The sequence below is a fragment of the Propithecus coquereli genome, unplaced genomic scaffold (genome assembly GCF_000956105.1).
Source record: "Propithecus coquereli isolate 6110/MARCELLA unplaced genomic scaffold, Pcoq_1.0 Scaffold295, whole genome shotgun sequence".
NCBI classification, from domain to species: domain Eukaryota; kingdom Metazoa; phylum Chordata; class Mammalia; order Primates; family Indriidae; genus Propithecus; species Propithecus coquereli.
The window spans coordinates 65,331-91,250 of NW_012148563.1; the positions used below are offsets into that span (position 1 = coordinate 65,331).

General features: G+C 49.9%; 1 protein-coding gene across 1 annotated transcript in view; it reads left to right on the plus strand.

Moving 5' to 3' along the window:
• Window positions 1-1,304: 1,304 nt before the first annotated feature.
• The window catches only part of MROH2A (maestro heat-like repeat family member 2A), a 50,595-nt gene continuing 25,979 nt past the window's right edge, over window positions 1,305-25,920 (plus strand). Inside the window, exons 1-19 of the mRNA XM_012648833.1 lie at window positions 1,305-1,380; window positions 2,262-2,369; window positions 2,586-2,767; window positions 11,411-11,542; window positions 11,761-11,923; window positions 14,131-14,229; window positions 14,953-15,104; window positions 15,674-15,817; window positions 16,854-16,946; window positions 17,177-17,255; window positions 17,379-17,492; window positions 19,959-20,035; window positions 20,870-20,989; window positions 21,305-21,415; window positions 22,962-23,109; window positions 24,201-24,241; window positions 24,691-24,832; window positions 25,112-25,164; window positions 25,574-25,681. Coding sequence (XP_012504287.1) covers window positions 1,305-1,380; window positions 2,262-2,369; window positions 2,586-2,767; window positions 11,411-11,542; window positions 11,761-11,923; window positions 14,131-14,229; window positions 14,953-15,104; window positions 15,674-15,817; window positions 16,854-16,946; window positions 17,177-17,255; window positions 17,379-17,492; window positions 19,959-20,035; window positions 20,870-20,989; window positions 21,305-21,415; window positions 22,962-23,109; window positions 24,201-24,241; window positions 24,691-24,832; window positions 25,112-25,164; window positions 25,574-25,681 — 2,142 coding nt within the window. The remainder of the gene's footprint in view (window positions 1,381-2,261; window positions 2,370-2,585; window positions 2,768-11,410; window positions 11,543-11,760; window positions 11,924-14,130; window positions 14,230-14,952; window positions 15,105-15,673; window positions 15,818-16,853; window positions 16,947-17,176; window positions 17,256-17,378; window positions 17,493-19,958; window positions 20,036-20,869; window positions 20,990-21,304; window positions 21,416-22,961; window positions 23,110-24,200; window positions 24,242-24,690; window positions 24,833-25,111; window positions 25,165-25,573; window positions 25,682-25,920) is intronic.

A 25,920-nucleotide genomic window follows, 5' to 3' on the forward strand; every position in this document is an offset into this window, starting at 1 on the left:
GAGCAATAATAATTGGTTATTTTCAGTCATTAAGTTTTGTGGGAGTTTGTTACACAGCAGTTGCTAACTGACACATACACTTCTGGCTGTAAGTTCATGATCTTTCATGTGTTATTCTGAAGACCCTCAGAGGACAAAGATGTGTTGTACCCACCCTGTACCCACCACAACATGGAGAGCCATGCTTCACTGCACACACTTGGCATGCTGTCAGGACCTGTGGAATGGAATTGCAACCATGTCACTTGAGTACTCTTTGAAAGAGCAAAGAAGACCCCATGTACAGTGGAAGGAGGCAGTGCAGAGGGGTCTGTGAAAGAAGGGGCACATGATAACTGTCTCCTTGTTTCTATTTTATGTTAATCAATGTGCCTCCAAAGGGCAAAACTAGGAACAATGCAGGAATTTTATGGGGAAGAAATGTTCAGCATTATATAGAGAAAGCTCATTTTCTACCCATCTGAATTCCATGAAGTAGAAATGGGCTTCTCCTGAGGATAATGAGCTCCCTGGTATTAGAGGTGTCCGAGCAGAGGCTGAGAAACTCCCATTTGGCAGGATGAGCACATTTGAGTCAGAATTTTAACTAAGCAGTCTTGGACCTAGATGGCTCTGAGTTTTATTCTGTTGTCCTGTAATGCATAGAAAGGTTTCCCACAGGCCAATATTTCATTGTTCAACTATTGATCTGGACCATCACCATTAGCTATGAGTGACAGGAATGTGCTTTTGGACCTGCTTTTGGTTTAGGGAAGCAGAGTCCCTGCTCTCCTACCTGTCTTTGATGTTCATTATCTTCTAAGTATTTGGCTAGTGGAAATCCACTTCCCCATCCTGCAAGTGGTCCAATCCTTGAGAAGGAGGAGTCCTCTCCCCAGGACCTCTTTGTCATTTCCTCCTCTCCTCTCCAGCTGTCCTGATCACATCTAACCACTCTGGGCTCCTATGACTGCTTCCCCCTGGGACTTGGTTGTAAATCACCCTCTTTCTCTCCATTTCCCTTTCTTAAACTGGCCGCCATAAACCAGCATACACACATGGGTAACAGAAATGTTTAATGACAATATGATGTGGAGTTTTTACCCACATCTTGTGCACCCACCCTGTGCACTCCTCCAGGTCTTGTATGGACAAAGACTCAGGGAGGCAGTTGGGTCTCAAAGTTCCGAGGGTCTGGAGTCTAACGGTGATGGTTCTAATGAAACCCTCCCAACCACCAGGAGGCCCATTCCTCCTAAGGGATATGACTGCAGAGCCCAACCGCCTCCCTTTGACCACCGATCCTGCCATTCATATTTCCATTGATGTGTACTGGGCAAAGAACAAAGCTTTTTGTTGTGGTTTATTTTTTTTTCATCCAGAAGAGGACCTTGAGGAAAGGTCAGTGTTTAGGTCCCAGAGTGGATCTTCAGATGATTCCCAGGAGGGAAAGGGCACAGGATGCCGAAGGGCCTGGGGTGGACTTTGAGGATCGAGGAACTTAGGACAGGAGGAGAAAGGATCTGAGAGCCTTTATTCTGCCATCTTGACATCTACAGTGGTGTTTGTCAGCCCTTAAAAACCTGTTGACACTGAGAAAGCCCCCGGACAGGAACGATGAGAGCTGCTGATATGGATTTCTCATTAGTCATTAATTTTCAGTGTCTAGACAAGAGGGAGGGAGGAAGTGCCTTTTTAACCATATGTATTAGTTATCTATGGCTGTGTAACAAATTATCACAAACTTAGTGGCTTAAAAGAACACCCATTTATTTTCTCAGTTTCTGTGGGTTGAGAGTCTGGGCATGGTCCTGTGTTCAGGGTCTCAGAGGCTACGGTCACGGTGTTGGCCAGGCTGCTTTCCTTTCCGGAGTTGAGGCTCCTCTTCCAAGCTCATGTGGTTGTTGGAAGAATTCAGCTCCTTATGGCTATAGGACTGGGGTCCTCAGGTCCTTGTCACACGGCCCCCTAGCCCCCTCCATAGGCAGTTTACGTCATGGCTGTTTACTTTTCAAGGTCAGCAGGAGGAAGTTTCCCTCCAGTCTGCTAAGACAGAGTCTCATATAGCGTAACGTGATCACGGGAGTGACTTCCCATCATCTTTGCCATATGACATAACCTGCTCAAGGGGGGACCTCCCGTCACCTTTGCCGTATTCTATTGGTTAGAAGGAAGTCACAGGTTTCTTGTACACTCAAGGGGAGGTGGGGGGTTTGTACAAGGGTGTTGTCATAGGGTGTGTTGCCGACTAAGTATTTTACAAATCTCATCCGTCTCAAGAGAGCTTGAGGAAGAGATGGCAGAAATGATGGCAGAAGCAGCAGTAGACTCGAATGAGGACGTGTTGGAGGAAACGGAGGATCTGGGTCCTTTTGAGTCCGATGACGGTGGTAAGGAAGTGACCTGCATCCTTGCATCCCTGCCCCATCTCGGCCACTAGCTCCTTGAATGCAGTCCCAGCCTAGGTCTCAGTTTCTCCATCTGCACAGTGGATGTGATGTCACGGGTAAAGCTAGAGGTGTGGAGGTGTAGGAAAGGCCAGGGGCACATGGGACACCCCCCGTAGTGGTCATTTCCACATTGCACCTGGGCCATCTTTGTTTCAGGTACCTTCCAACAGGTCACGAATCTCCTGGACATCATTGACAGTGAGTCAGCAAAGACGGACATGGCCGGGGCAAGTCTGGACATGCGGAAGACCCTGGCCTCAGTGATAATCACGGAGAAGGCCACCACCGAGCCCTTAGCAGTGATGAATGCTCTCATCCGCTGCCTGCAGGTGCCGGAGGTAGGGCTACCTCACCCTCAGTGCCCTCCTCGGGGCTCAGTCACCTTCGACTGCCTGTGTACCCATCCACTACTCAGCACACACTGACTGTCACAGACATGGTGCTAGGTGCTGGGACACAGAGATGGGCAAGGCTGTGAGGTGCTTACTGCTTGAGGACCATTAGGGCCTGAGCCTTTCATAATTTTTAAAAGCTCTTGGATTCTGACACAGTGAGTTTGGGAGCCATTGTCCTAGAGCACATGAGCTGAGTTACAATGATGTTGAACCAGGTGGGCACGGGAGAGTAATGACACACCATGCACAGGTGCAGGGGCGTCTGGCTAGCGGGCGGTGGGGGGCATTTATCTGGGGTAGGGGCTGGGACAAAGGATGTTGGAGGGAGTGATGCAAAGTGCAACCAGCGAACATGGTGGGCGTATATGACAGAATTTAGGCCAGAGTATCAGGATGCCCTGGAGGGCTTGTTAAAACGCAGATTTAAACTCCCCAAGAGTTTCTGATTCAGTAGGTCTGGGTGGGGCCTGGGAATCAGCGTTTCTAACGAGTTCCTGGGTGATGCTGATGCTGTAGGTCTGAAGACCATGCTTTGAGAACTGCTGGATTCTAGACTACATTTAGCCTTGGGGGTGGGTAGCAAAGGATTTCTGTAACCAGGGAAAGTTTCTATATATAGAAAGCTTTATTATTTTTTTGTTTGATTTTGATTTGGATTTTTTCCTTTTCTTTTTAGTTGACACATAATAATTGTACATATTTATGGATACAGAGGGATATTTCAATACAGGCATACAATATATAATGATCAAATCAGACAAATTAGCATATCCATCACTGCAAAGATTTATCATTTCTTTGTGTTGGAAACATTTAAAATCCTCTCTTCTAGCTTTTGGAAAATACACAATATATTGTTGTCAACTATATTCACCCTGCAGTGTAGAGCACCAGAACGTATTCCTTCTATCTAGCTGTAATTTTCTGTCTCCCTATCCTCCCCTCCCCGCTACCCTTCCCAGACCCTAATAACCATAATTCTATTCTCTACTTCTATGAGCTCACCTTTTCTTTTAGCTCACACATATGAGGGAGAACATGCAGTGTTTATCCATCTGTGCCTGACTTATTTAACTTAACACAATGTCCTCCACCCTCATTTATGTTGTGTGAATAACAGGATTTCGTTCTTCTTTGTGGCTGAATGTTATTCCACCGTGTATATATATACATCACATTTTCTTTACGCATTCATGTGTTGATGGACATTTAGGTTGATTTCATGTCTGGGCCATAGTGAATAGGTATGCAATAAACATGGGAGTATATATATATCTGTTTGATATACTGATTTTCCTTTCTTTGGATAAATACCCAGCAGTGGGATAGTGGACTCACATGGTAGTTCTATTTTTATATTTTTGAGAAACCTCCATACTGTTTTCCATAGTGACTATACTAATTTATAGTTCCACTAACAGTGTGTAAGAGTTCTTTTTTCTCTGCATCTTCACCAGCATTTGTTATTTTTTATCTTTTTGATAAAAGCCATTCTAACTGGGGTGAGATGGTATCTTATTGTGGTTTTGATTTGCATTTCCCTAATGATTAATAATGTTAAGCATTTTTTCATATACTTGTTGGCCATTTGTATGTCTTTTTCTTTTTTTTTTTGAAAAGTGTCTACTCAGATTCTTTGCCCATTTTATAATTTTTTTTTTTTTTTTTGCTATTGAGTTGTTTGAGTTCCTTGCATATCTTGGATATTACTCACTTGTTGGATGTATAGTTTGGAAATATTTTCTCCCATTATACATGTTGTCTCTTCGCTCTGTTGATTGTGCCCTTGGCTGTGAAGAAGATTTTTAATTTAATAGAGTCCCATTTGTCTATTTTTTTGTTGCCTATGCTTTTGAAGACTTAGCCATAAAAATCTTTGCCTAGACCAAGGTCCTGAAGCATTTTCCCCCATTGTTTCCTTCTAGTAGTTTTATAGTTTGGGGTCTTACATCAAAGTCTTTAATCCATTTTGAGTTGAGTTTTGTGTATGATGAGATATAGGGCTCTAATTTTGTTCTGCATATGGATATCCAGTTTTCCTAGTACTATTTATTGAAGAGACTGTCCATTTTTCAATGTATGTTCTTCGTGGCTTCGTCAAAAATAAGTTGACTATAAAGTGTGGATTTATTCCAGGATTTTCTGCCCTGACACATTGGTCTATACAAGCCAACATCCCTGATGAACATAGATTCAAAAATCTATATCTGCTTTTATGCTAGTACCATGCTGTTTTGATTACTATAGCTTTGTAGTATATTTTGAAGTCAGATAATGTGATGCTTCCAGCTTTGTTCATATTCAGCATTGCTTTGGCTATTCAGAGCCTTTTGTGGTTCCACATGAATTTTATGATTGTTTTTTCTATTTCTATACAGAATGCTATTAGTATTTTGGTAGATATTGCATTGAATCTGTAGATTGCTTTGAGTAGAATGGCCATTTTAACAATATTAGTTCTTCAGTACATAAGCGTAGGCTACCTTTCTATTGGTTTGTGTCCTTTTCAATTTTTTTTATCAGCATTTTATAGTTTTCCTTGTATAGATCTTTCACTTCTTTGATTAAATTTATCCCTAGGTATTTTGTATTTTTTGTAGCTTTTGTAAATGGAATGCTTTCTTGATTTCTTTTTTAGCTAGTTTGTTATTGGTGTATAGAAACACTACTGATTTTTTATATTGACTTTGTATCCTGCAACTTTACTGAATTTTTTTTTTATCAGTTCTAGGACTTTTTTGTGGCATCTTTAGGTTTTTCTATATATAAGATCATGTCATCTGCAAAGAGGGACAGTTTGACTTTCTCTTTTCAAATCTGGATGCTTTTTTTCCCCTTGTCTAAATGCTCTGGCTAGAATTTCCAGTACTATATTAAATAAGAATGGTGGAAATAGGCATTCTTGCCTTGTTCTAGTTTTTGAAGGAAAAGCTTTCAGTTTTTCCCCATTAAGTATGATGTTAGCTGTGGGTTTGTCTATATGGCCTTTATTATATTGTGGTATTTTCCTTCTATACCTAATTTGTTGAGAGTTTTTGTCGTGAAGAAATGTTGAATTTTATCAAACGTCTTTTCTGTATCTACTGAGATGATCACATGGTTTTTGTTCTTCATTCTGTTGGTGTGATGTATCACATTTATTGGTTTTGCATGTGTTGAACCATCCTTGCATCTCTGGGATAAATCCCAGTTGATCAAGCTATATTATAATTTTCATGTGCTGTTGAATTCAGTTTACCAGCATTTTGGGGGGATTTTTGAATCTATGTTCATCAAGGATGTTGGCCTGTATTTTTGTTGTTGTTGTGTCCTTATCTGGTTTTGGTATCATGGCAATGCTGGTCTTGTAAACTAAATTAGGAAAAGTTCCCTCCTCTTTGATTTTTTGGAATAGTTTGAGAAGAATTAATGTTAGTTCTTTAAAAGTTAGGGAGGATTCAGCAGTAAAGCCATTTGGTCCTGAGCTTTTCTTTTTTGGGAGAATTTTTACGACAGATTCAATCTCATTACTCATTATTGGTCTGTTTGGATTTTCTGTTTCTTCTTGGCTCAATTTTGGTAGGTTATATGTGCCCAGGAATTTATCCATTTCCTCTAAGTTTTCCAATTTGTTGTCATAGAATTGTTCATAATAGTCTGCAATGACCCTTTGTATTTTTGTAGTATCAGTTGTAATATTCCCTTTATTGTTTCTCATTTTTACCTCATATTTATTTGGGTTTTCTCTCTTTGGTTCTTAATGAATCTGGTTAACAGTTTGTCAGTTTTGCTTATCTTTTCAAAAACCAACTTTTTAATTTCATCGATCTTTTGAATGTTTTGTTTATATTTTGTTTAGTTCTGCTCTGATCTGTATTATTTATTTCCTTCTACTAATTTGGGGTTGGTTTGTTCTTGCTTCTCTAATTCCTTGAAGTGCATTGTTAGGTTGTTTGTTTCAAATCTTTCTACCTTTTTGACTTAGGCATTGATTGCTATAAACTTTCCTCAGAGTAATACTTTTATTGTATTCCATAGGTGTTTGTTACGTTTTGTTTCTATTTTCATTTGTTTAAAATTTTTAAAAAAATTTCTTTTTAAGTTCCTCATAGGTTCATTGGTTTTTTAGGACTATGTTATTTAATTTTCATGTATTTGTACAATTTCCAAAGTTCCTCTTCTTAGTGATTCCTATTTTTATTCCACTGTGGTCTGAGAAGATACTTGATATGATTTTGAGTTTTAAAAATTTGTTGAGATTTGTTTTGTGGCCTAGCATGTGGTCTACCCTGGAGAATGTTCCATGTGCTGAGGAGAAGAATGTGTATTCTGTGATGAAATGTTCTGTAAATGCCTGTTAGTTCATTTGGTCTGTAGAGCAGTTAAAGTCCAATGTTTCTATGTTGATTTTCCATCTAAATGCTCTGCCAGTGCTTAGAGTGGGATTTTTGAAGTCCCGAACTATTATTGTAATGAGGTCTACCTTGCTTTAGCTCTAATATTTGCTTTATATATTTGGGTGCTCTGGTGTTGGGTGCATATACATTTACAAATGTTATATTCTCTTACTGAATAGATCTCTTTATCATTATGTAATCTATTTTTATGTTTTTGGATTTAAAGTCTATTTTGTCTGTTATAAGCATAGCCACTCCTGCATGCTTTTGGTTTCTACATGTATGTAATATCTTTTTCCATCCCTTTACCTTCAGTCTATGTTTGTCTTTACAGGTGAAGCGAGTGTTTTTCTAGGTAGTATATAGTTCGGTCTTGTTTTTCCTAATCTATTCAGCCAGACTGTATATTTTAATTGAGGAATTTAAACTGTTTATACATTTAAGGTTGTTATGGAAAGGTAAGGACTGATTACTGTCATCTTGTTAATTGTTTTCTGATTGTTCTACATATACTTTGTTCCTTTTTTCCTCCCTTGTTGTTTATCTTTGTGGTTTGGAGGTTTTCTGTAGTGTTAACCTTTGATGCCTTTCTCTTTCTCATCGGTGTATCTGCTCTATCAGTGAATATTATACTTTCATGTGTTTTCATGATGTCATGTCATCCTTTTTCTTCCAGATGTCAGACTCGCTCAGCATTTCTTGTAGGGACATTCTGGTGGTGATGAATTCCCTAAGTTTTTGCTTGTCTGAAAAAGACTATTTCCTTTCATCTCTGAAGGGTAGCTTTGTTGGGTATAGTATTTTTGGCTGGCAAGCTTTCTTTTTTTTTCTTTTCAGCACTTTGAATATATCATCCTATTCTCTCCTGTCCTGTAAGATTTCTGTTGAAAAATCTGTTGTTAGTCTGATGAATATTATCTTATGTGTGACTTGATGCTTTTCTCTTGCTGGTTTTAGAATTTTTTCTTTGTCTTGAATTCTGACAGTTGAAAAGGCCTTGAAGAGGACCTTTGGGATTGAATCTAGTTGGTGATCTTTGAGCTTTCTGTATCTAGATGTCTATTTATCTTTCAAGACTGGAGATGTCTTCAGCTATTATTTCATGATATAAGTTTTCTATATTTTCCCCCATCTCTTCTCCTTCCATAACTCCCAAAATGGTCCTTCTTTAGAGAGCTTTATTTTATCATAAGATGTATGGCAGCCATGTGAAAGGTCCACTGGAGAGATGGGGAGCACAGCAAGGAGTTTTCAATACAGGGAGTTTTAAAATGTAGGTTTTATTCAGATACAGTGAGGACACCGCTCAGGAGACACTTGCTCTCGATAAGTTAGTTTGTTACTACAGTTCCCAGTAGGAGGGAATGCCACCCAAGGCAAGGCCACTGTGTCAGAAATCAGAGGGAGTAAAGGAAAGTTGTGGGCAAAAATCTTTATTATAGTTTCTATGGGAAGGAACAGGTGAGGCAGGATAAGAAGGCTTAGGATTGGCTAGTTTGAATAATTTCAAAGGGCTCTAGGGCATAGTAGCTGTCCCCAGTTGTATGGTACTTGGCCCTGGGTGATGATGGCAGTGGATAGTGGCCCAGAGTGTCAGAGCCCAATAAAGGAAGCTGGGAGGAGGGCTCTCGGTTGGTTGGTATATTATATTCCATTCAGGGTGCCATACACAATGCCATAAACAGGGCGACTTAAACAACAGAAATTTGTTTTCTCATAGTTCTGGAAGCTGGAAGTCCATGATCAAGGTGCAAACTAGTTTGGTTTCTGCTGAGGGCTCTCTCTTCCTGGCTTGCAGACAACTTCCCTCTCACTCACTGTTCCTCATGTGGTTTTTTTTCTGTGTAGCCACAAAGAGAGAGAAAGTTCTTGTGTCTCCTTCTCCTTTTATAAGGACATCAATCCCATCAGATTAGGGCCCTACTCTTATGTCCTCATTTAACCCTAATCACCTCCCAAAGTCCCCATCTCCAAATACAGTGTCATTGGGGGCTAGGGCTTCAATATATGAATTTTAAGGGAACACAATTCAGTCCATAACAGTTGTTTTGTATTTGAAAAGCAAATTTGTGGGCAATTTGTTTACTACCTCTAGGAGTTGCCTAGCTCTGGGAGGGGCAGTCTCTCCAGGGTCAGCAAGGCCCCAGATACCAAAGCATCAGGAAATAGAGAAAATAGAAAAACCATAATTAATACACAGGCCTTAATAAGTGATCAGGGTCAATAAACAGACAATAAACAAGTAGGCATATTTTTTATTTTATTTTATTTTTTTTGAGACAGAGTCTCACTGTGTTGCCCGGGCTAGAGTGCCATGCATCAGTCTAGCTCACAGCAACCTCAAACTCCTGGGCTCAAGCGATCCTACTGCCTGAGTAGCTGGGACTACAGGCATGCGCCACCATGCCCAGCTAATTTTTTCTATATATTTTTAGTTGTCTGATTAATTTCTTTCTATTTTTAGTAGAGATAGGGTCTCGCTCTTGCTCAGGCTGGTTTTGAACTCCTGAGCTCAAACAATCCACCCGCCTCGGCCTCCCAGAGAGCTGGGATTACAGACATGAGCCACCATGCCCGGCCAAGTAGGCATATTTTAAAAATTAACATACATCAAATATTTATTCCTTAGTTAGTGAAGGAACACGTAAGATGTTAAAAGCTGTTTAAATGAGAATTTTACCTATAGATATTTATATTCTTTACCAGAAAAAATCCATTTGCATTGCTGTGAACAGGAATCATTTTCATTGCTATGGAGGAAACATTTGTATTGTTATCAGTTTTCTAGACCTCAACTTCAAAGGCACACTCTATAGAATCCAGTAATCCCAGAGCATCTGCCAGACAGTCCCAAGCATTGCTTTGGAAGGCCACCAAGTGATTGTTTTTGCCCATTTCCAAGTCTTTGACAGTTTTTCTCTTGTGACCATAAATATTCTCCGAAGACTATTCTTGATCATAGAAAGGCTGGTCTTATTATAATTTTCCTGGCTCTTTATATAGTGTGCAGCAAGAGTGTTAATTAAGCATGCAGACCTCCTTGAGTTTGCTTTGGAAATCTAGAGTATGTATTCTCAACGGGTGATATTGCCCCCAAGTGGGTAAAACTGGTTTTTGGGCGACAAAGAAAATTTTACTTTTTTATGTATAAAACACAGATATGTATACAACATGTAGACAGATATATAGTATATCTGTGGTATTAAAATTTCATGGGTGCTGATAAGGAAAAAATGTCTAAAAAGGCTCCTTAAGTACAACAATAATCATAACATTAACAATAAAAATAACGGTTGAGAAACACTGGTCTCAAGCCACACAGAACCGAGCAGCTACTAAGGCCACATGATTAATTTCTGTCCAGGAGTTACCATAAGAAATCTCTGATTGGAGTTTTACCGACCTCTATTATTTGCTATCTCAAAACTAGGAAACCAAGGCTAAGACTGCCTGCACTGAATTTCACCAGACTTACAAATTTGGGTGAATTCCTCTCTTCTTGAGGTCCTCAAATTTGCTAAGGTTTCTGGATGTTGGAAAGTGACCTTCCCCACACCTCAGGTGGCAGGCAGTCCATTTTCCCCGAGGGATTTGCAGGCAGTGGCCCCACGTAGAAAGTCAATCCTCATTCCTTAAGCATGGCTTGTCATGCCTGATTAAATGAGTCATTCTCAAATACAACTCTCAAGGTGGTTGGTCTGGGGGATGCACAGTCCGTCTGTCCAATCCCATCCTAAACCAGGTCACTGTAAATGGTGGCAAGTGGTCTCTATGCCGGAATCAAAACAGAGTGAGAGGCCAGCGTCCTGGTCTCACATGCTCCCTCATGGGGCACAGGACAGGGCCACTCTGCCTTCTTGGGCTTTCAAGATGGCCAATGCCCAGTGTTTGGAGGACTCATGTGTTGACCATGTGACACTTGCCTTGCTGAATATTGACTGAAAACAGGGAAGAGAAAATAGATATGGACAGGACGAGTGGGATGAGTGGGGCGGGAGAAGGGAAGCAGGAGGAGTTGAGCATGGAGGAGCTGGGATCTGAGACTTGTGTGGTTGGAGGGTGGTGGTTGCTTTCTCCATGTGGGGTGTGGGGAAGGGGGACAGTGGGAGGGAGAGGAAGTGGACTCATGGTGCTGTGGGCAGGGCAGGGTTCGCCCAAGGCCCCCCCTGCCCCGCCAGGAATCTTCCCACCCGCCATACTTGTTTTCCAGATTTCCACCAAGCGCAAGGTCACCATTTACAACATCCTTCAGGAAATCATCCAGCAGGAGGGGGAGCTGGAGGAGCGGTGTGTCCAGAGGCTGGTGGCCATCGCCTCCAAGGAGATGAGGGAGACCCCAGAGGTAGGAGGGCCCTGGGTTCCATCGATGCCTTCCCTCTGCCAGCCCAGGAGCTGGGCCGTTGGTGGCCTGGCCTGGGATGTCCCAGGCCCTGTGCAGCTACCTCACAGGGCAGCATGGGCTGAGCCCAAGGAGCCAGGAGGGCTGGAGAGAGAATGAGGCAGGAGGGTTTTTATGAGGGCCCAGCTGGTAGTGCCACACATCCCTCCCCGCCCCTACAGATGGAGGGCTATGTGAAGGCGGAGGTGGCCAGTGACACCCTGGTGGCTCTGTCCCGAAATCACTTCAGCTTGGTCATGTACGAGTTACAGCACCACCTGAAGCCCCTCAACCTCACGGATGAATTTGTCCTCGTCACCTTGGCCAAGCTGGCCAATGGCAATGGTAGAGCTTGATGATCCTCAGCCAGGTTCCGGCCCCTTTGACCTGCTCCAGGGGCCCTCCTGGTCTCTGCCTCTCCCTGACTCCACTTCCCTCTGCCTTTGTGTTTGCCTCTACCCCTCCCTTTCTGTCTCTCTTTTCTCTCTTTCCCCTCCTCTTTCCCTCTCTCTCCTGTCTCTCTGCTGCCCGCATCGTCCTGTCTTCCATCTGGCCTTCTCTATTTCCTTTCTTCCTCCCTCTCCTTCCACAAGCAGCTCCACTCCCTGGGCCTCGTGTGGGGGTCTGGCCACAGTAATGAGTGAGTCCTGTGTGGCCCCTGGCCTCAGAAGGGACCATAAAGGAGCAAATATGAAAATCAATGTTTGTAGGAGGTGACATGTAAGGGTATGGAGAGCATAGCCAAGTGGCTGTTTGAGCGCAGGATGAGGCCCTAGTGAGGTGGTGGTATTTCAGCTGGGACCTGAAGCGGGAGAGGAAGATGTGTCCCTTGAAGAATGGGATGGTGGAGAACATTCCACATGGAGAGAACATCATGTGCAAAGGCCCGAAGGCAGGAAGGGGCTCGGTTTCTCTGAAGAACTGAGAGGCGGCTGAGGCTGGACTTGGGGAATGAGGGGACATGGGGTAAGGTGAGGCAGAGCACTGGGTGGGGCCTCGTGGCCCTGGTGAAGGATCTGGACTTGCTCGGGAGCAGGAGGGAGCTACTGGAGGATGCTAAGCTGCAGAGCTGCCTGGTGACTGAGGTTCCAGGAAGACCTTTCACGTTTCGTGTGGGTGGAGAAGGGGTGGGAGGTGGGTACATGTACGACAATGGCGACTTGGGCTGGCATGAGGTGGGGGGGGGGCAGAGGCGGGAAGGGGCCGTAGGTGACACCTGCTGGGCGACTGTGAGGGCAGGTGAAGGAGTGGAGGCGTCAAGCATCTGGGCGTGTGGTTGCCCATTTCTGGACAATGGGAAACACTGGAAGAGAGTTTCGGGGCTCCCGTAAAGAATTTTGTATTGTACGTATGGAGCTCAGGTCACTCGTGAGCTGTGCGGGTGGACGGGTGGCGCGGGCAGTGGACTTGTGCGTGCAGAGTTCGGGGGGCAGGTGTGGGCTTGGCCTTCGGTCCGGGTGACCTCAGAGTGTTGTGACGTTCAAAGCCGTTAGCACCCAAGGAGTAGAGGTAGTGAAAGGAGTGAAGGATGCGGCAAGGACCCAGCCTGGAGGAGCCCCGGCACTGAGGGGCTCGGGAGGAATCGTAGGAGAAACAACCAGGAGGGGCAGCGAGGGGTCCCGGACCTCCCAGAGGAGGGTAGTTCAGGCCGGAGGCGCCAGGTGTGTCCAGTTGTGCTGACGGGTCCAGCGAGATGAGCCTGGAGAAGGGGGGTGGGGAGGTTTCAGGGTGTGCTGGGGACTGAGGCTGGAGAGGGGGAGGAAGGGAGGACGGAGTATTAGCCACTGGCTGGGATGGGAAAGAGGAAAAGGGACAACAGGGACAGCAGCCAGAGGGGCCCGTGGGGGCGAGGGACGGCCCAGGCCTGCCTGGGTGCCGGAGACCCAGGAGAGGGGCGCGGATTGACGGTGCTGGAGGGAGGGCCCCAGCCAGGGGAGCCGGTGGAAGCTTTGTTAGTGTTTCATTCTTGCGAATATATATGTTCTGTCACAGAGTCTGAGGAAGGGGTGCTCTCGGCATCAGTGGAGGGGAGGGCCTGCCTCCTGTCGGAGGGGGTCTGTCACTGACTTCTCCTTCTTCCATCTGTCTGCGATTCCTCTTTGTCCTGTATCTCCTCTACCTCCTCGCAGCCCCCTCTCACCTGCTGCCTCCCCGTTTCTCCAGTCACCCAGCAAGGCCTGTGGGACACCTGCAGGAGGCGGCCCATCTGTGGAGGCCCATGTGCACAGCGAGCTGCACCCCCAGCCTCTTCTCTCTGCTCACTTCCTGCACCCCGCTCCCCGCGGCTGTTGGGACCCTCCGTCCCTCTCTCCTTCGGCCTCCTCTTCCCTCTCCGGTCCCTTTCCTCCCCTGCCTCCTCTTTTTCCATCTTTCCCCCTCCCTCACCTGCTTCCAACTTGCTTTTTGGGGGGCTTTACTGTCTCCTGCACTATTTCCTGCAGCCTGGCAGGGCAGAGGGGTTCCCTGGCTCTGGACTGTCAGGGGCTGGGGGCGGTGGGCAGCCGGAATGTCCTCTGTGACTTCTCCCTGTGACCTCTCCCCCAACCCCACAGTGTTTGAGTTCATGCCATACATGGGCATCACCCTGGCTACCATATTCACGATGCTGAGGCTCGCCAACGAAGCCAAGATACGCCAGGTGATCTGTAGTGGTGCGTGTCCCACTTGGGCCTGCAGGTCTGGCCTGATCTGGGTGCTGGAGGGGAACAGCGGGGTAGGGAGCAGGCAGAGGGGTTGTTAAACAAGAGGCACGTTATTCATTTGTTCCCAAATGTTTGCTCAGTCTCTTACTTTATGTGGCTTCTGATTGGGTCTCTGAGGGGAACAGGGGCCTGAGACATAGTGGGTGCTAAGGTCCTGACTTAGCAGGAGGAAGCTGTCACTGTGACTCCGTTTAGCTTGCTGTGTAGCTGAGCGTTTCAGGAGACCAGAGACAGGCGATGGACATTCACGGGAGAGGGAGACCAGGGAAACTGTCTCCATTTCGGCCTTGACTTGGGCAGGTCTTCGATGCTATTTAAATCTGATCGCCTTCCCAGGTTTTGATTACTTAACCTTTTTGTGGGCTAAAAAATCCCAGTGCCTGACAAGGAGCGGGCCAAACGTGCTAGAATCCCCGGGATATGGGTACAGTCATATTCCAGGCCCTGCGCTTAACCCAGTGGCCTCTAAGGGGAGGGGCCCAGACACACCTGTGCGCCCAACTCTCACACCCAGAGGTGCGGGTGGGAGTCGGGGAGCTGTGAGGGGCAGGAGGGCAGAGAGCAAGCTGCCGGCTGTGGAGACGGGGAGCGCCCTCCTGAGCAGGGGGCGAGGACGGTTTTGTTCTGCTTCTGGCCCCTCTGGCTCCACCCGCATCTCGCTGCCGCTGGTAGCCGTGGAGACCTTCTGTGAGACGGTGCGGTTTTACCTGAGGCACTCGGAGGACAGCGTGTACCCAGTGATGACAGAGGAACAGTTTGCCCTGAAGCTGTTCCCAATGTATTGTTACTTCGTGACTGTGTGGCTGAGGCAGCACAACCCGGAGGTGAGACGGCCCTTCCTAGGAGGGCCCCGCATCCCTCAGCCTGCAGGGCCTGCAGATGCTGAGAGGCCACTGGGTCCAGCCTCGTTCCGCGGATCCCAGAAAGCGGTGACCTGATTCATGGCCCAGCTGGGAACTTGGGATGCTGGATGGCACGGACCCGCGAGCCTCACTTCTCGAGGCCGGCCTTGGGAAAGGCCCCTGGGGAGCTGTTGGGTGAGGGAGGATGATAATTCTGAGAGCACCTGTTATGGGCCGGTGCCCTGCCAGCGTTTAACCTACGGGAGCCATTTCCACACCAACCCTGTGATGTAGGACTATTTACAAAGGGTTTCCATCAGGAAATTGTGGCACAGAGAGGTTATATGCCTGCTCAAGGCCACCCACCTGGTAAGTGGGACTCCAACCCGGCAGTCCGGCCACACTGCACTACCTTTGCAGGACGAGGCCTCGAGGTTACTTCTGAGGTCCCTTCCATCACGTGTCCTTGGACTCTGTGGATGGGGCTGAGACCACTGGCCTTGCCGGGGGGTCCTGGGACAATGAGCCAGAGACCCTGCTTCCTGTGGCAGGTGAAGCTGGGGGTCATCAAGTCCCTGAAGCCCATGCTGAAGCTCCTTCTGCCCAATGACGACCTGCGGGAACAGGTCTACGACTACATCCCCCTGCTGCTGGCCGAGTACCAGGGCGGCCTGGAGGCCCTCTTCATCACACAGGCGAGGGCCGCGGCTCAGGGGTTCCGGGGTTCCCAGTGTCCAGGGCGGGTGTCATCTGGGTGGAAGGTGGGGATGTCAGATATTTTGGCATCGTGTCAACACACCCAGCATCTGTGCCCTGCGAGGCGCCGTGGGGCCTAGCACCTGTAGGGTTTATGGGCAACCAGCACTGTCATTCCAGGTGGCAGGGACCAGATTCTGAAAAGCCCTGGAGGCCACAGTGAGGTCGTGGCCTTTGTGTTCTTCTGTTAGGGTTGCTATAACAAAGCACCACGTGTGGGAAGCTCAAGACAACAGACTTACCCTCTCATGGCTCTAGAGGCCAGAGGTCCTCAGGCAGGGTGTCAGCTCCTTCTGAAGGCTCTAAGGAAAGTGTCCTTGCCTCTCCCAGCTTCTAGAGGCCCCCGGTGTTGCTGTGATAGTGGCAACATCACTCCAATCTTGTCCCCCATTGTCACATGGCCTCCTCCTCTCTGTCTCTCTGTGTCCTCTTTTCTTACAAAGACACCCACCCTACATCCAGCATGACTTCACCTCGAGATCCTTAACTAATTACATCCGCAAAGACTTTATTTCCCAACAAGGTCACATTCTCAGGTTCCAGGTGGACATGGACTTTGGGAGGACACCAGTCAACTCTTGACAGCCTTTGATCCGTGCATGCTGGGGCTGATGTACTTTCTAACGGGGTCACTTGTCTGCAAATGGGGCGTGGTCCTCAGCTATAAAAGCAAGGAGAGGAGATGAATGTAACTGATTTAGGAGTCATCTGTAGATCATTCTGGATAAAGAAATGGATTTATCTCCAGGCGAATAATAGGGAAAGGTGAAGAAGGCCTTGAATGCCACACACGCTCATGACCTAGCACAGCACTGGGCCTTACTGTGCATTGCAATCACCTGGGGGCTGGGTGCATGCAGGCTTGGATTCAGTAGGTCTGGGCTACGGTCAAAGGGCACACTAAGTAGCAAGGATCTAGAGTTTGACCTTGGGTTGGTAGAAGGTCACCTGCCACCATTTGCCCATCCCTTGCAGGTCTTGAGGCAGATCCTGGAAATGTCAGTCACCACCAACACCCCTGTACCCCAAATGCAGCTACATACCATTTTCACGGAACTGCACGTGCAGGTGAGGCCAGCAAGCTCAGCTGGGCGTGGGCATTCTCAGGGTGGATCAGCATGGAGTGCAAGTGGGCTGCAGGAGGTGGCCTGGTCCCCAACTCAACTCACTCCCGTACCTCTGTGTCCCGCTGGAGAGCAAGGCTGTGGTTCCCACGCAGCCCTGGGCATGGTGAGGCTGGGCTGCCCCTGTACCCATGCCCTGTGGTCTCTCCCACCTCCCTGCACGCCCCTCCCCAGGTGTGCACCAAGGTCCCGAGCCAGCATCAGTACAGCAACCAGAATCTGGCGGAGATCGTGCGCTGCTTCGTAGCCCTCGGTGAGGCTCCTCCCAGGGGCGATCCCTGCCTCCCCCAGGTCTGCGGGGAGCCCCTGTCCTTCTGAGGGCAGGGCCTGCTGTGGGCCCAGTGGGCATGACCAAAGCCGTCCTTCCACCCTGCAGCTCGCTCCTACCCCAGGGAGCTGATGAAGTTCTTCTTTAGCCAGATGGAGATGAGCAAGGAGGCCATCCGCGTGGGGACTCTGGCCCTGATTAGGGCCGTGGTGAGTGCAGATGGTGAGCAAGGCGGGCAGGCGGTGGGGCTTGGGGGGCTGGTTTCACCCATGTCTGGGCATCTGCTACTTCCCCTTTTATAGACACTCTTGGGTGGGCCAGGGGAGCCAAGGTTCTTGGTTGCTCCACATTTCCTAACCTTGGACTTAATCGGCACAGTGGCCCATCCTCCCCACCCCAGCCCTCTGAGTCTGAATTTCAAACTATTAACCTGAATCCTACTACTGACCTCCACAGCTAAATCAAAGGCTGGCTATAAGGGCTAAATATATCATGTAGGCATAACCCTAAAGCCCTATGGATTCAATGCCCAACTTTAGTCTAAACCCCTGATTCTAATAACGAAGCCCAAACTCTAATCCTAGACTTCGTATCAAAAGGGAACCACTGTCCCTAACCACGGCACTAACCCATACTGTACCTTTGTGTGAATTCGAACTACGTGCCCCCTGTTGGCAGCATGCAGCTCTGCAGGTACAGAATGGTTGGAAGAGGGGGCAGCTTCCACTCAGCCCTAAAGCCAGGTGCCTTTATGCAGTGCACAATCTGGACAATTGTATATAAAGGACCTTCCACTGACATTAAGCCTCTCTTTGAAAGAAATGCAAATTTAAGTAAATTCAATTTTTAAAAATTATCTGATGAACATAGATGATAAAGATAATGGCTACAGTTGACCTGGGCATTTTTCTGTAAAAGGACAGATAGTAACAATATTTTTGGCTTTGCAAGCCATATAGTCTCTATGACAATTACTCAACCCTGCTATTGTTGAGAAACACAGCTGTAGACTGCTGAGCATGGCTGTGTTCTAGGAAAACTTTATTTGCAAAAGCAGGCTTTGGGCCGGATTTAGCCTGCAGGCTACACTTTGCTCGTCTCTAGTCCACGGTAACAAGAAATCAACCTTTTATACTTCATTGACAGAGATGTAAATTGTTAAATGATTCTGGGTGCTCAGCTGTATAGGGACCAGTTTTGGGCTCTACAATTGAACTTTTTGTCAACTGTCTGAAGAAAATAATTACCCAAAGGCAATTAATTGGACAAAGATGTTCATTACAACATTGTTCTAAAAGCAAGACATTAGAAAAAAGCCTAAATGTTTTTCTATAGGGAGTTTGTATAATAGAATAAATAATATATCTGCACAATGGAATATTATGTAGCCATTAAACAAGGTGTAATTGGCCAGGTGCAGGGGCTCACACCTATAATCCCAGCACTTTGGGAGGCCAAGGAGGGAGAATTGCTTGAGGCCAGGAGTTTGAGACCAGCCTGGACCACATAGCAAGACTCTGTCTCTACAAAAAATAAGAAAAATTAGGTGGGGGTGGTGGCACATGCCTGCAGTTCCAGCTACTCAGGGTACTGAAGTAGGTGGATCACTTGAGCCCAGGAGCTCGAGGCTGCATTGAGCTATGATCACACTGCTGCACTGTAGCCTGGGTGACGGAGTAAGATTCTGTCTCAAAAACAAACAAACAAAAAGTAATCAACCTACACTTTTTTGTGGAAAAGCTTCCCTCTATATGTTAAGTGTAACAGTACAGTGTGGGGTGGCAGTATTTACAGCATAACCTCAAGTATGCGAAAGAAATGTTTGTGTGTGCATGAGCAGGTTTAGAAGGACACACCTAACCTATTAAGAGTAGTTATTTTTATTTTAATTTTGCAATGAACATATACCATTTTCTATAATCAGAAATAAAGTTTCCATCTTGGAGATAAAAATTCTAAATTGTACCATCTTCCCTTAGTGCCGGATCACCTGCCACCTTAGGAACTCAGTGACTTGACTTAGTAGCACCTATCCTTGAGCACGGTATCAATTTGCATGTCTAACTCTACCTCCAAACTTACTGGACCTTTCCAGAACCTTCTCAGGGCTCTGTCTCACCTCCCTTAACCCTCCTCCTCCTTTAATCGTGTGTACTGCCATCAGTCGCACCATTAGCAAATGCTCAGCCAGCCCTTAGGGAGGCCCAGGCGCTGTGTTAACTCATTCGCTGCTCACAGCAGCTCTGCGAGGGGAGCACTGTTATTACCCACATTTTACAGGTAAGGAAACTGAGGCACCGGGGACTAAGTAATTCACCTGCAGTCACGCAGCTGGGGTGTGGTGGAGCCAGGATTTGAACCCAGGCAGCCTGGTGCCAGGACCCACGCTCTTCGCAGCCATGCTCGCAGCCCCCGCGTGCCCAGAGCAGTGTTCCCAGCTGCAAGGGGCTAAAGGGCTCTTAGGCGGAGACCCTGCCCTCAGGGAGCGTCCACAGCAAAGCAGTGGCCAAGGGGACAGAGGCGGAAAGCAACACTCTACCCTGGGCCAGAGGGGAGGGAGGGGGCCGGGAGAGCCTGGGGCGGGGTGTGTCTAAGGGAGTGCCTCTGAGCTGGACGCAAGGCCATGACAGGACGAGCGAGCTGCTGTCCCCTGGGCCACAGCCCTCCAGGCCGACTTTCCTCTTCCAGAGCCCAGGATGAACATCAGGACCATCTGCATGGCCATCCGGGTGGTCAAGAACACCCTCTCTGACACCCGGTCCAAGGTGAAGGACAGAGACCTGGGGAGGGAGCGCTAGGGTCCCGCTGCCGGGGGAGCACAGGGAAGCCTGGGAGAAGCCACAGCCACACATCCAGCTCTGTGGAGCTGCACTTTGGTGGCCTTTGGTAGAAAATCGTCCTGCCTGGGACTGAGGCTCTGCTAGCCAGCCCCTCCCTCTCGCCACGGATCTGGGGTTTTCAAGCTGTGTCTTGGGCACCGCCTTGGGCAGAGGAGAGCCGCTGGGCTGCTTAGGGGTTTCGTAAGGGCTTTGTTGCATGTGAAAAAGCAGATGAGGGGTACACCACCTTCTCCTCGCAAAAAGGCTGAAAACCACGGTCCCAGACTCCCTCACGGCCACAGCCAGTTCTGGCCACAGGCCAGGGAGGGGAGGTCCGTGGTAGGGAGGTCTGCGCTGGGCTCTGAGGAGCGTGGAGGAAGGAATGGGGGATTGGGTTGGAGTTTCGGCAGAGCTGCCTTCCGCCCCTGCAGCTGCGTCTCACCCACATGGTGTGTCCCCACAGGAGCCCCAGGGAGCCCAGGGTCTCCCCGCCAGGGCTGCTGAGACGGGGCAGCCTACGTTAGAAGGAAGAGAGGGCGCCCGTGTCTCCGCAAGGCTCAGAGGAGGCTCCCGGGAGGGTGTGCTGCAGGGTGGACCCCTGGGTGAGGCTGGGGGTGGTGGACAGAGTGGGCAATAGTTGGGTGGCCCCTGATGCCCCTTCTAGCCCAGAGCACCCACTATTCCCAGCTGTCTCATGTCACAGGACTGGGTGTCACATGCTGAGCCCCCTGCCCTAAAGCCCACCCCAACGGCGGCACGTCCGCTGCCCTGTCCCCTCAGGTGAGGATAGCTATTCTCCGCATCATTGGCCAGTTGGCTCTGTCCGGCTACCAGGAGAGGGTCAAAGGCTGGGGCCTGAAGTACGTGTCCGTGCAGCTGACCATATCCACCTACAAACTGGTGAGTGGCCCCAACATGCAGGCTGCGGAGCAGCGGCCTTTGGAAATGGTTCCCAAAGTGCTGAGGGAAGACAGCCACGCGGAGCACCTGAGTTCGAGGCTGCGCGCCTGTTCCTGGCGTGAGTACACAGACACACGGTGAACCTGCAGGTAAGGACGTGTGCAGCCCCACGGGCAAGAGACACGCGCACAGCTCTGAGCATCCTGGAGCCCCAGCATCTGGGCAGGGAGCTGCCCGCGGGGGAGTGAGACCACACCGGCGACCATGGCAAGCCCCTGCCAGCCCGAGCAGGAACCCCGCGGTCCTGTCTTCCAGACAAACCGCCGGGACAGCTTATGTCAGAGGGACTTGGAGGAGAAGATGGTCCACAAAGTCACCATGGACACCGTGAAGATCTTAACCTCTGCTGTCAGCGGGATGACCAACGTGAGTGGCCCGTCCCACCTGCCACGCTGGGGTGCCGGATCCTGTCTGCAGGCTGCCGCAGGGGAGCCAAGCACTCCGGAATCCCGCACCCTGGCTTCTTCCATTCCAGGGACTGGGGGCCTGGGGTTCTTCCTCTCCCAATTGCCTGGCAGAATTCGACACCCAGTCCCACAGCCAGGTCCTTAATGGGAACTTTCTCTTCATCTCTGTGCCCCGAAGCTTGGGCAGCGCCCAGCACGAGGAGTCTCGATACGTATCGTTGACTTATTGCCTGAGATGTGTCTGTTACTTTTAAAGCCCCTTTAGTTCAGGCAGGTGTGTGTGTGTGTGTGTGTGTGTGTGTGTGTGTGTGTGTAAGGAGTGACATTCACGGTCTACTTCTGTAAACATTCATGGAGTTCCTACCATGTGCACGACGTGAGGGTGTGTGCTAGGAGGGCTCAGTACAACCCCCAGGAGTTCGCAGGCTGTAGGAGAAACAGATCAACTTTTAACTGCAATAAAACGTGACATAGCAGGAAGATGGGAAAAACGCACTGTAAGAGCATCGAGGAGGGAATGACTATCCACTGGTGAGGCCATAGGCTAGCTGCTCCCCATCTTGTGGCGGCTTGGTCTGACTGCAGAAATAACGAGAATAAGAATCACAGCTGCGGCCCATGCAGCACCTACGCCGCACAGGTGTGCAGCCTGCCAATCCCATTTAATCGTCCCAACAGCCCTGTGGGGCAGGTTCTCCTATCCTATTGCCCTGCTGTTGTGGATGAAGAAACTAAGGCCCAGAGGGGCTCATCCACTTGCTCAAGGCCTCACAGCCGGTGAAGAGTAGAGCCAGGTTAAAACGCCCTCTCCCATTCCCCAAGCAGCCTCGCCGGGGAGCCCGGGACCTGGGAGAACCTAGTCCTGGCGGCTGAAACAGGTCAAGCCACTGCGCTTGTTAGCTGGTAGCACAAGAGCCTCACCCTAAACTCCTTAGGGGCGAAGGGGACCCATGATCAGCTGGGGGTGTTGAAGGCTTTTACAGCCCTCTGACCTGATGAGACCCACCTGCGCCGCTGAGGGTACTCTCCTTATGGTCTGTGGCGTCACACCTGCGTGACGCCTTCACAGCCATACCTAGGCTAGTGTTTGACTGAATGCTGGGTGCTCTCCCCTAGCCAAGGTGACACGTAAAACTGACCATCACACCTGGCAGGCCCAGCGGGGCCATCTGCCCATTGTGAACCTACAGAAGACTTGGGACCAGAGGGAGGGCCCTGAGGAAGAGGATGGGGTGGGCGCGGGGTTGGTGTGAGGCCAGCAGGGGTGGGCATTGGGCAAAGTGCATGCCAGGCCTGGTGGGGACTGGCTCTTTTGCCACATCCCGGGGGCGGGGCACGGAGACGGGGGCTGGTGGTGGAGCAGTTCGGGGCTGAGGCTGCCAGGGGTCAGGGGACAGCTCTGAGGAAGTGGGCTGGGCTGACCCTGTGGGTGCAGCCTGACTCTCTCCTTAGATGGCTGGGACGCCCCGGCTAATCCTGGGCGCTCTTTCTCGCCCGCACTCCAGGAGTTCTGGGTGAGGCTCCTGTGCTACATCATGGAGACAGACCACACGGAGGCCTTGACCCCCATCTGTGTCAGCCTCACCAATCTGGCAGAGCGCCAGCTGCACAGCGATGACACCGAGGCCAGCGCGGCGGGCAAGAGCAGGCATGGTGGGCAGCATCCCTGAGCCAGCCAGTGGTGCGGGGCGGTAGATGGGCTCCTCATGTCAGAATGCTTACCCCTCCACTTCCCAAACCCCAATCCCCTTCTGGAAGCATCCGGAGTCCCAGTAGCCAGGTTAAACCTAATGCTTACCCTTGTTGTGTTTTAAGGAGGTGGTAGAATCATGCAAACTCCCCCCTGGTAGCCACTCCTCATGTTCCTGTCCCCCGACACACTGGCCCAGACCCCATCCTGGGGAGCTCCTGGCCCAGCCTCTCCAGGTGTGACCCTTCTGGGCCTCTGCTCTGCGCGGCCTCTCTGAGCCAGCTGGAGGAGCTATAGCTATCCCATCCCAGTCCTTGCAGACCACCCCCACCAGGGTGGACATCGTCAACACCAGGCTCTCAGAGAAGCCACTGTGCCCCATTCCACATTCACTGCAGTCCCCCTCCCCGCTCTGGGGCAGGGCTTCGCAGGGATGGGCGTGGCTGGTGTGGAGGTGATTCAGGAGGCCTTTGGGGTCCGGGACCCGGGACAGCAAAGGGCACAGCCTGCTGTCCCAGTTTGATCTGAACAAGCCAGCTAGGTGACAGCCTGAGGCCTTCCTTGTGCCCTGATCACCCTCACCCCTGGGGCTGAGTCCCCTCCTGGGCCCCTGCACTCAGCTTCTCAGCAGGCCTGGCCTCCCCCCGCTGCCCCCGCTCTGTCCAAGCACTGCCAGTTTGCTTTTCACGGACTCATTAGCTCCCAAAGCCTGCAGAGAGAGACGGGAGGGGTGGGGGCGGGGACTGTCTAACTACTGTTGGCTCCACAGAAGCCAAGGTCCACAGTAGGAGACAGAACATTGTCATGGCATGTCCCGGTGTCCACTACAAAATGGGCCTGGCCAGAAAACAGAACCTTGTAAACCCTTCCCAGGATGACTCAATTATGTTCTTTACAGAAAAGTCCCCTATGCCACCACCTTGTCCGTCCTGGGGGCAATGAGACTGGGCTAGGGAAGCACCTTCCTGGGCAAAGTCCCTTTGGGGCCTGGGGGGACGGGGCATGTCCGTTATAGGCTGCAGCCTCAGCTGGGCGGCACCTCCTTCTTCTTCAGTGGACCTGCCTGCGCCGCAGAAGCTGCTGGCCCGTCTTCTGGTGAGTGGCTGACCCGCACCGTGCCCTGCCTGGCCAGGCCATGCCCTGTGGCACTTCTCCTTTGAGCTCCTAATTCCCGAGCCCCAGGGGTAGGAAGGACCCAGGGTGCAACGAGGGAGCCGGACACTTGACAGGACAACTCTGACAGGACGGAGCAGTCTGCATCCCTGTCATCCCTTTTGGATAGATGTGGCAGGGGCAGTGTGCCCAGAACTGCCAGGGGCCAGCCCGGACCTGCTCCCAGATTGCTCCACCCACAGTGTCCCTGAGACACTGCCAAGCTGGGCTCGCCGACCCCTGGGGGTGGGCTCCTTCCTGCAGCATCCTCTGCAGGGGCTCCCTCTGTCCCTGGACAGCCTCGAGCTCTGTTTAAAAGCCACCCATCTTGTCCAGCTCCTCTCTTTGCAAGTGAGCACAGTGAGCCCCACTGGAGCCCTGGTGCCCTTCAGGTGCTGATGTCATCGCCCTACAAGGGGGAGGGCCGTGGGATAGCCATGCTCAACCTCCTGCGGACCCTGAGCCAGAGCATCGCACCCACCATGGCCGACATGTGGGAGCAGGAGATCCCGCTGCTGGTCCAGTACCTGGAAGGTGAGGTGCCTGGGGAGCCCTCCCCGAGCCAACCCTCTACTTCATGCATGTACTGGGATCCTGATCTCGTGGCTTGAACGACAAGAGCCGAGGCTCAGGGTGGACTCACACAGCCTACTTTGGCTCTGAGAATTGGACAAGCAGCTTGGAAGGTGGCGGAGGAGGGCAATGTGTGGTGGGCTCATCCATGGGGAGCTGTGGATGCCAGGCTAAGGGGGCTGATCCGGAGTGCGGGTGCAGCAGGAAGTAGCAGGCGTGACCCTGCGCACGTTCCTACAGAGCACACCGAGTTCACTTGGAATCAGAAGGCCTGGGAGGACAAGCTGATTCAGGTAAGGGGGACCAGTCTGCATGGAGGAGAAAGACAGGCAGTGGGTGGCAGGGCATTGGGTGGGGTCGGCCTGTGAGGTGTTTAGGAGCCCCTGAAGGACATGCTGTCTGTCAGAGAAGACTTGGGGGCACAAAGTCCGCAGCTGTATCTGTCAGCAGGGGAGAACTTAGAGCCTTCCATGCTGGGCAGCCAGGCGCCCCAGAAAGCAGTGGGGGTGACGCCCTCCTGCCAGCCCCAAGAGCCACAGCCTTTCCCCAGCCCCACAGATCACTAGCAGTCGATCAGGGATCTGTGGACCAAGTGAGCTAGAGATGGGGGAAGGTGAGGCCAGAGAGGATGAGTCCCTGCTCAAGGTCACACAGCACTCCTAGAGCCTTGTCCCCTGCACGGCAATGTCTTCTTTCCCCTAGTTTCTGCGAAACTCCCTCAAGAAGACCCGGGGATCCAGCTGGAGCCTGCGCCTGGGCAAAGAGCTGAACAACCAGATCTCGAGCTTTGACAGCCCCTCTCTGGAGAAGGTTCATCCTCACAGGGCCAGGGCAGTCTGGACAGGGAGACACCAGGGAGGGTGGAGGGCAGAGTGTCCTGCGTGTGTGAGGCCAGCTGGGCCTGTGGCTACTCACAGGGCTCTGGGAGGAGTGGTGGGTGACCTAGACCAGTGGTTTTTAGTTTTTGGTTTAGCTTTGGTTTAGTTTTTTGTCTTATTTATCCTCCAGATTCTGGTTCTTGATCACATGTGTGTTTTTTTTTTTTTTTT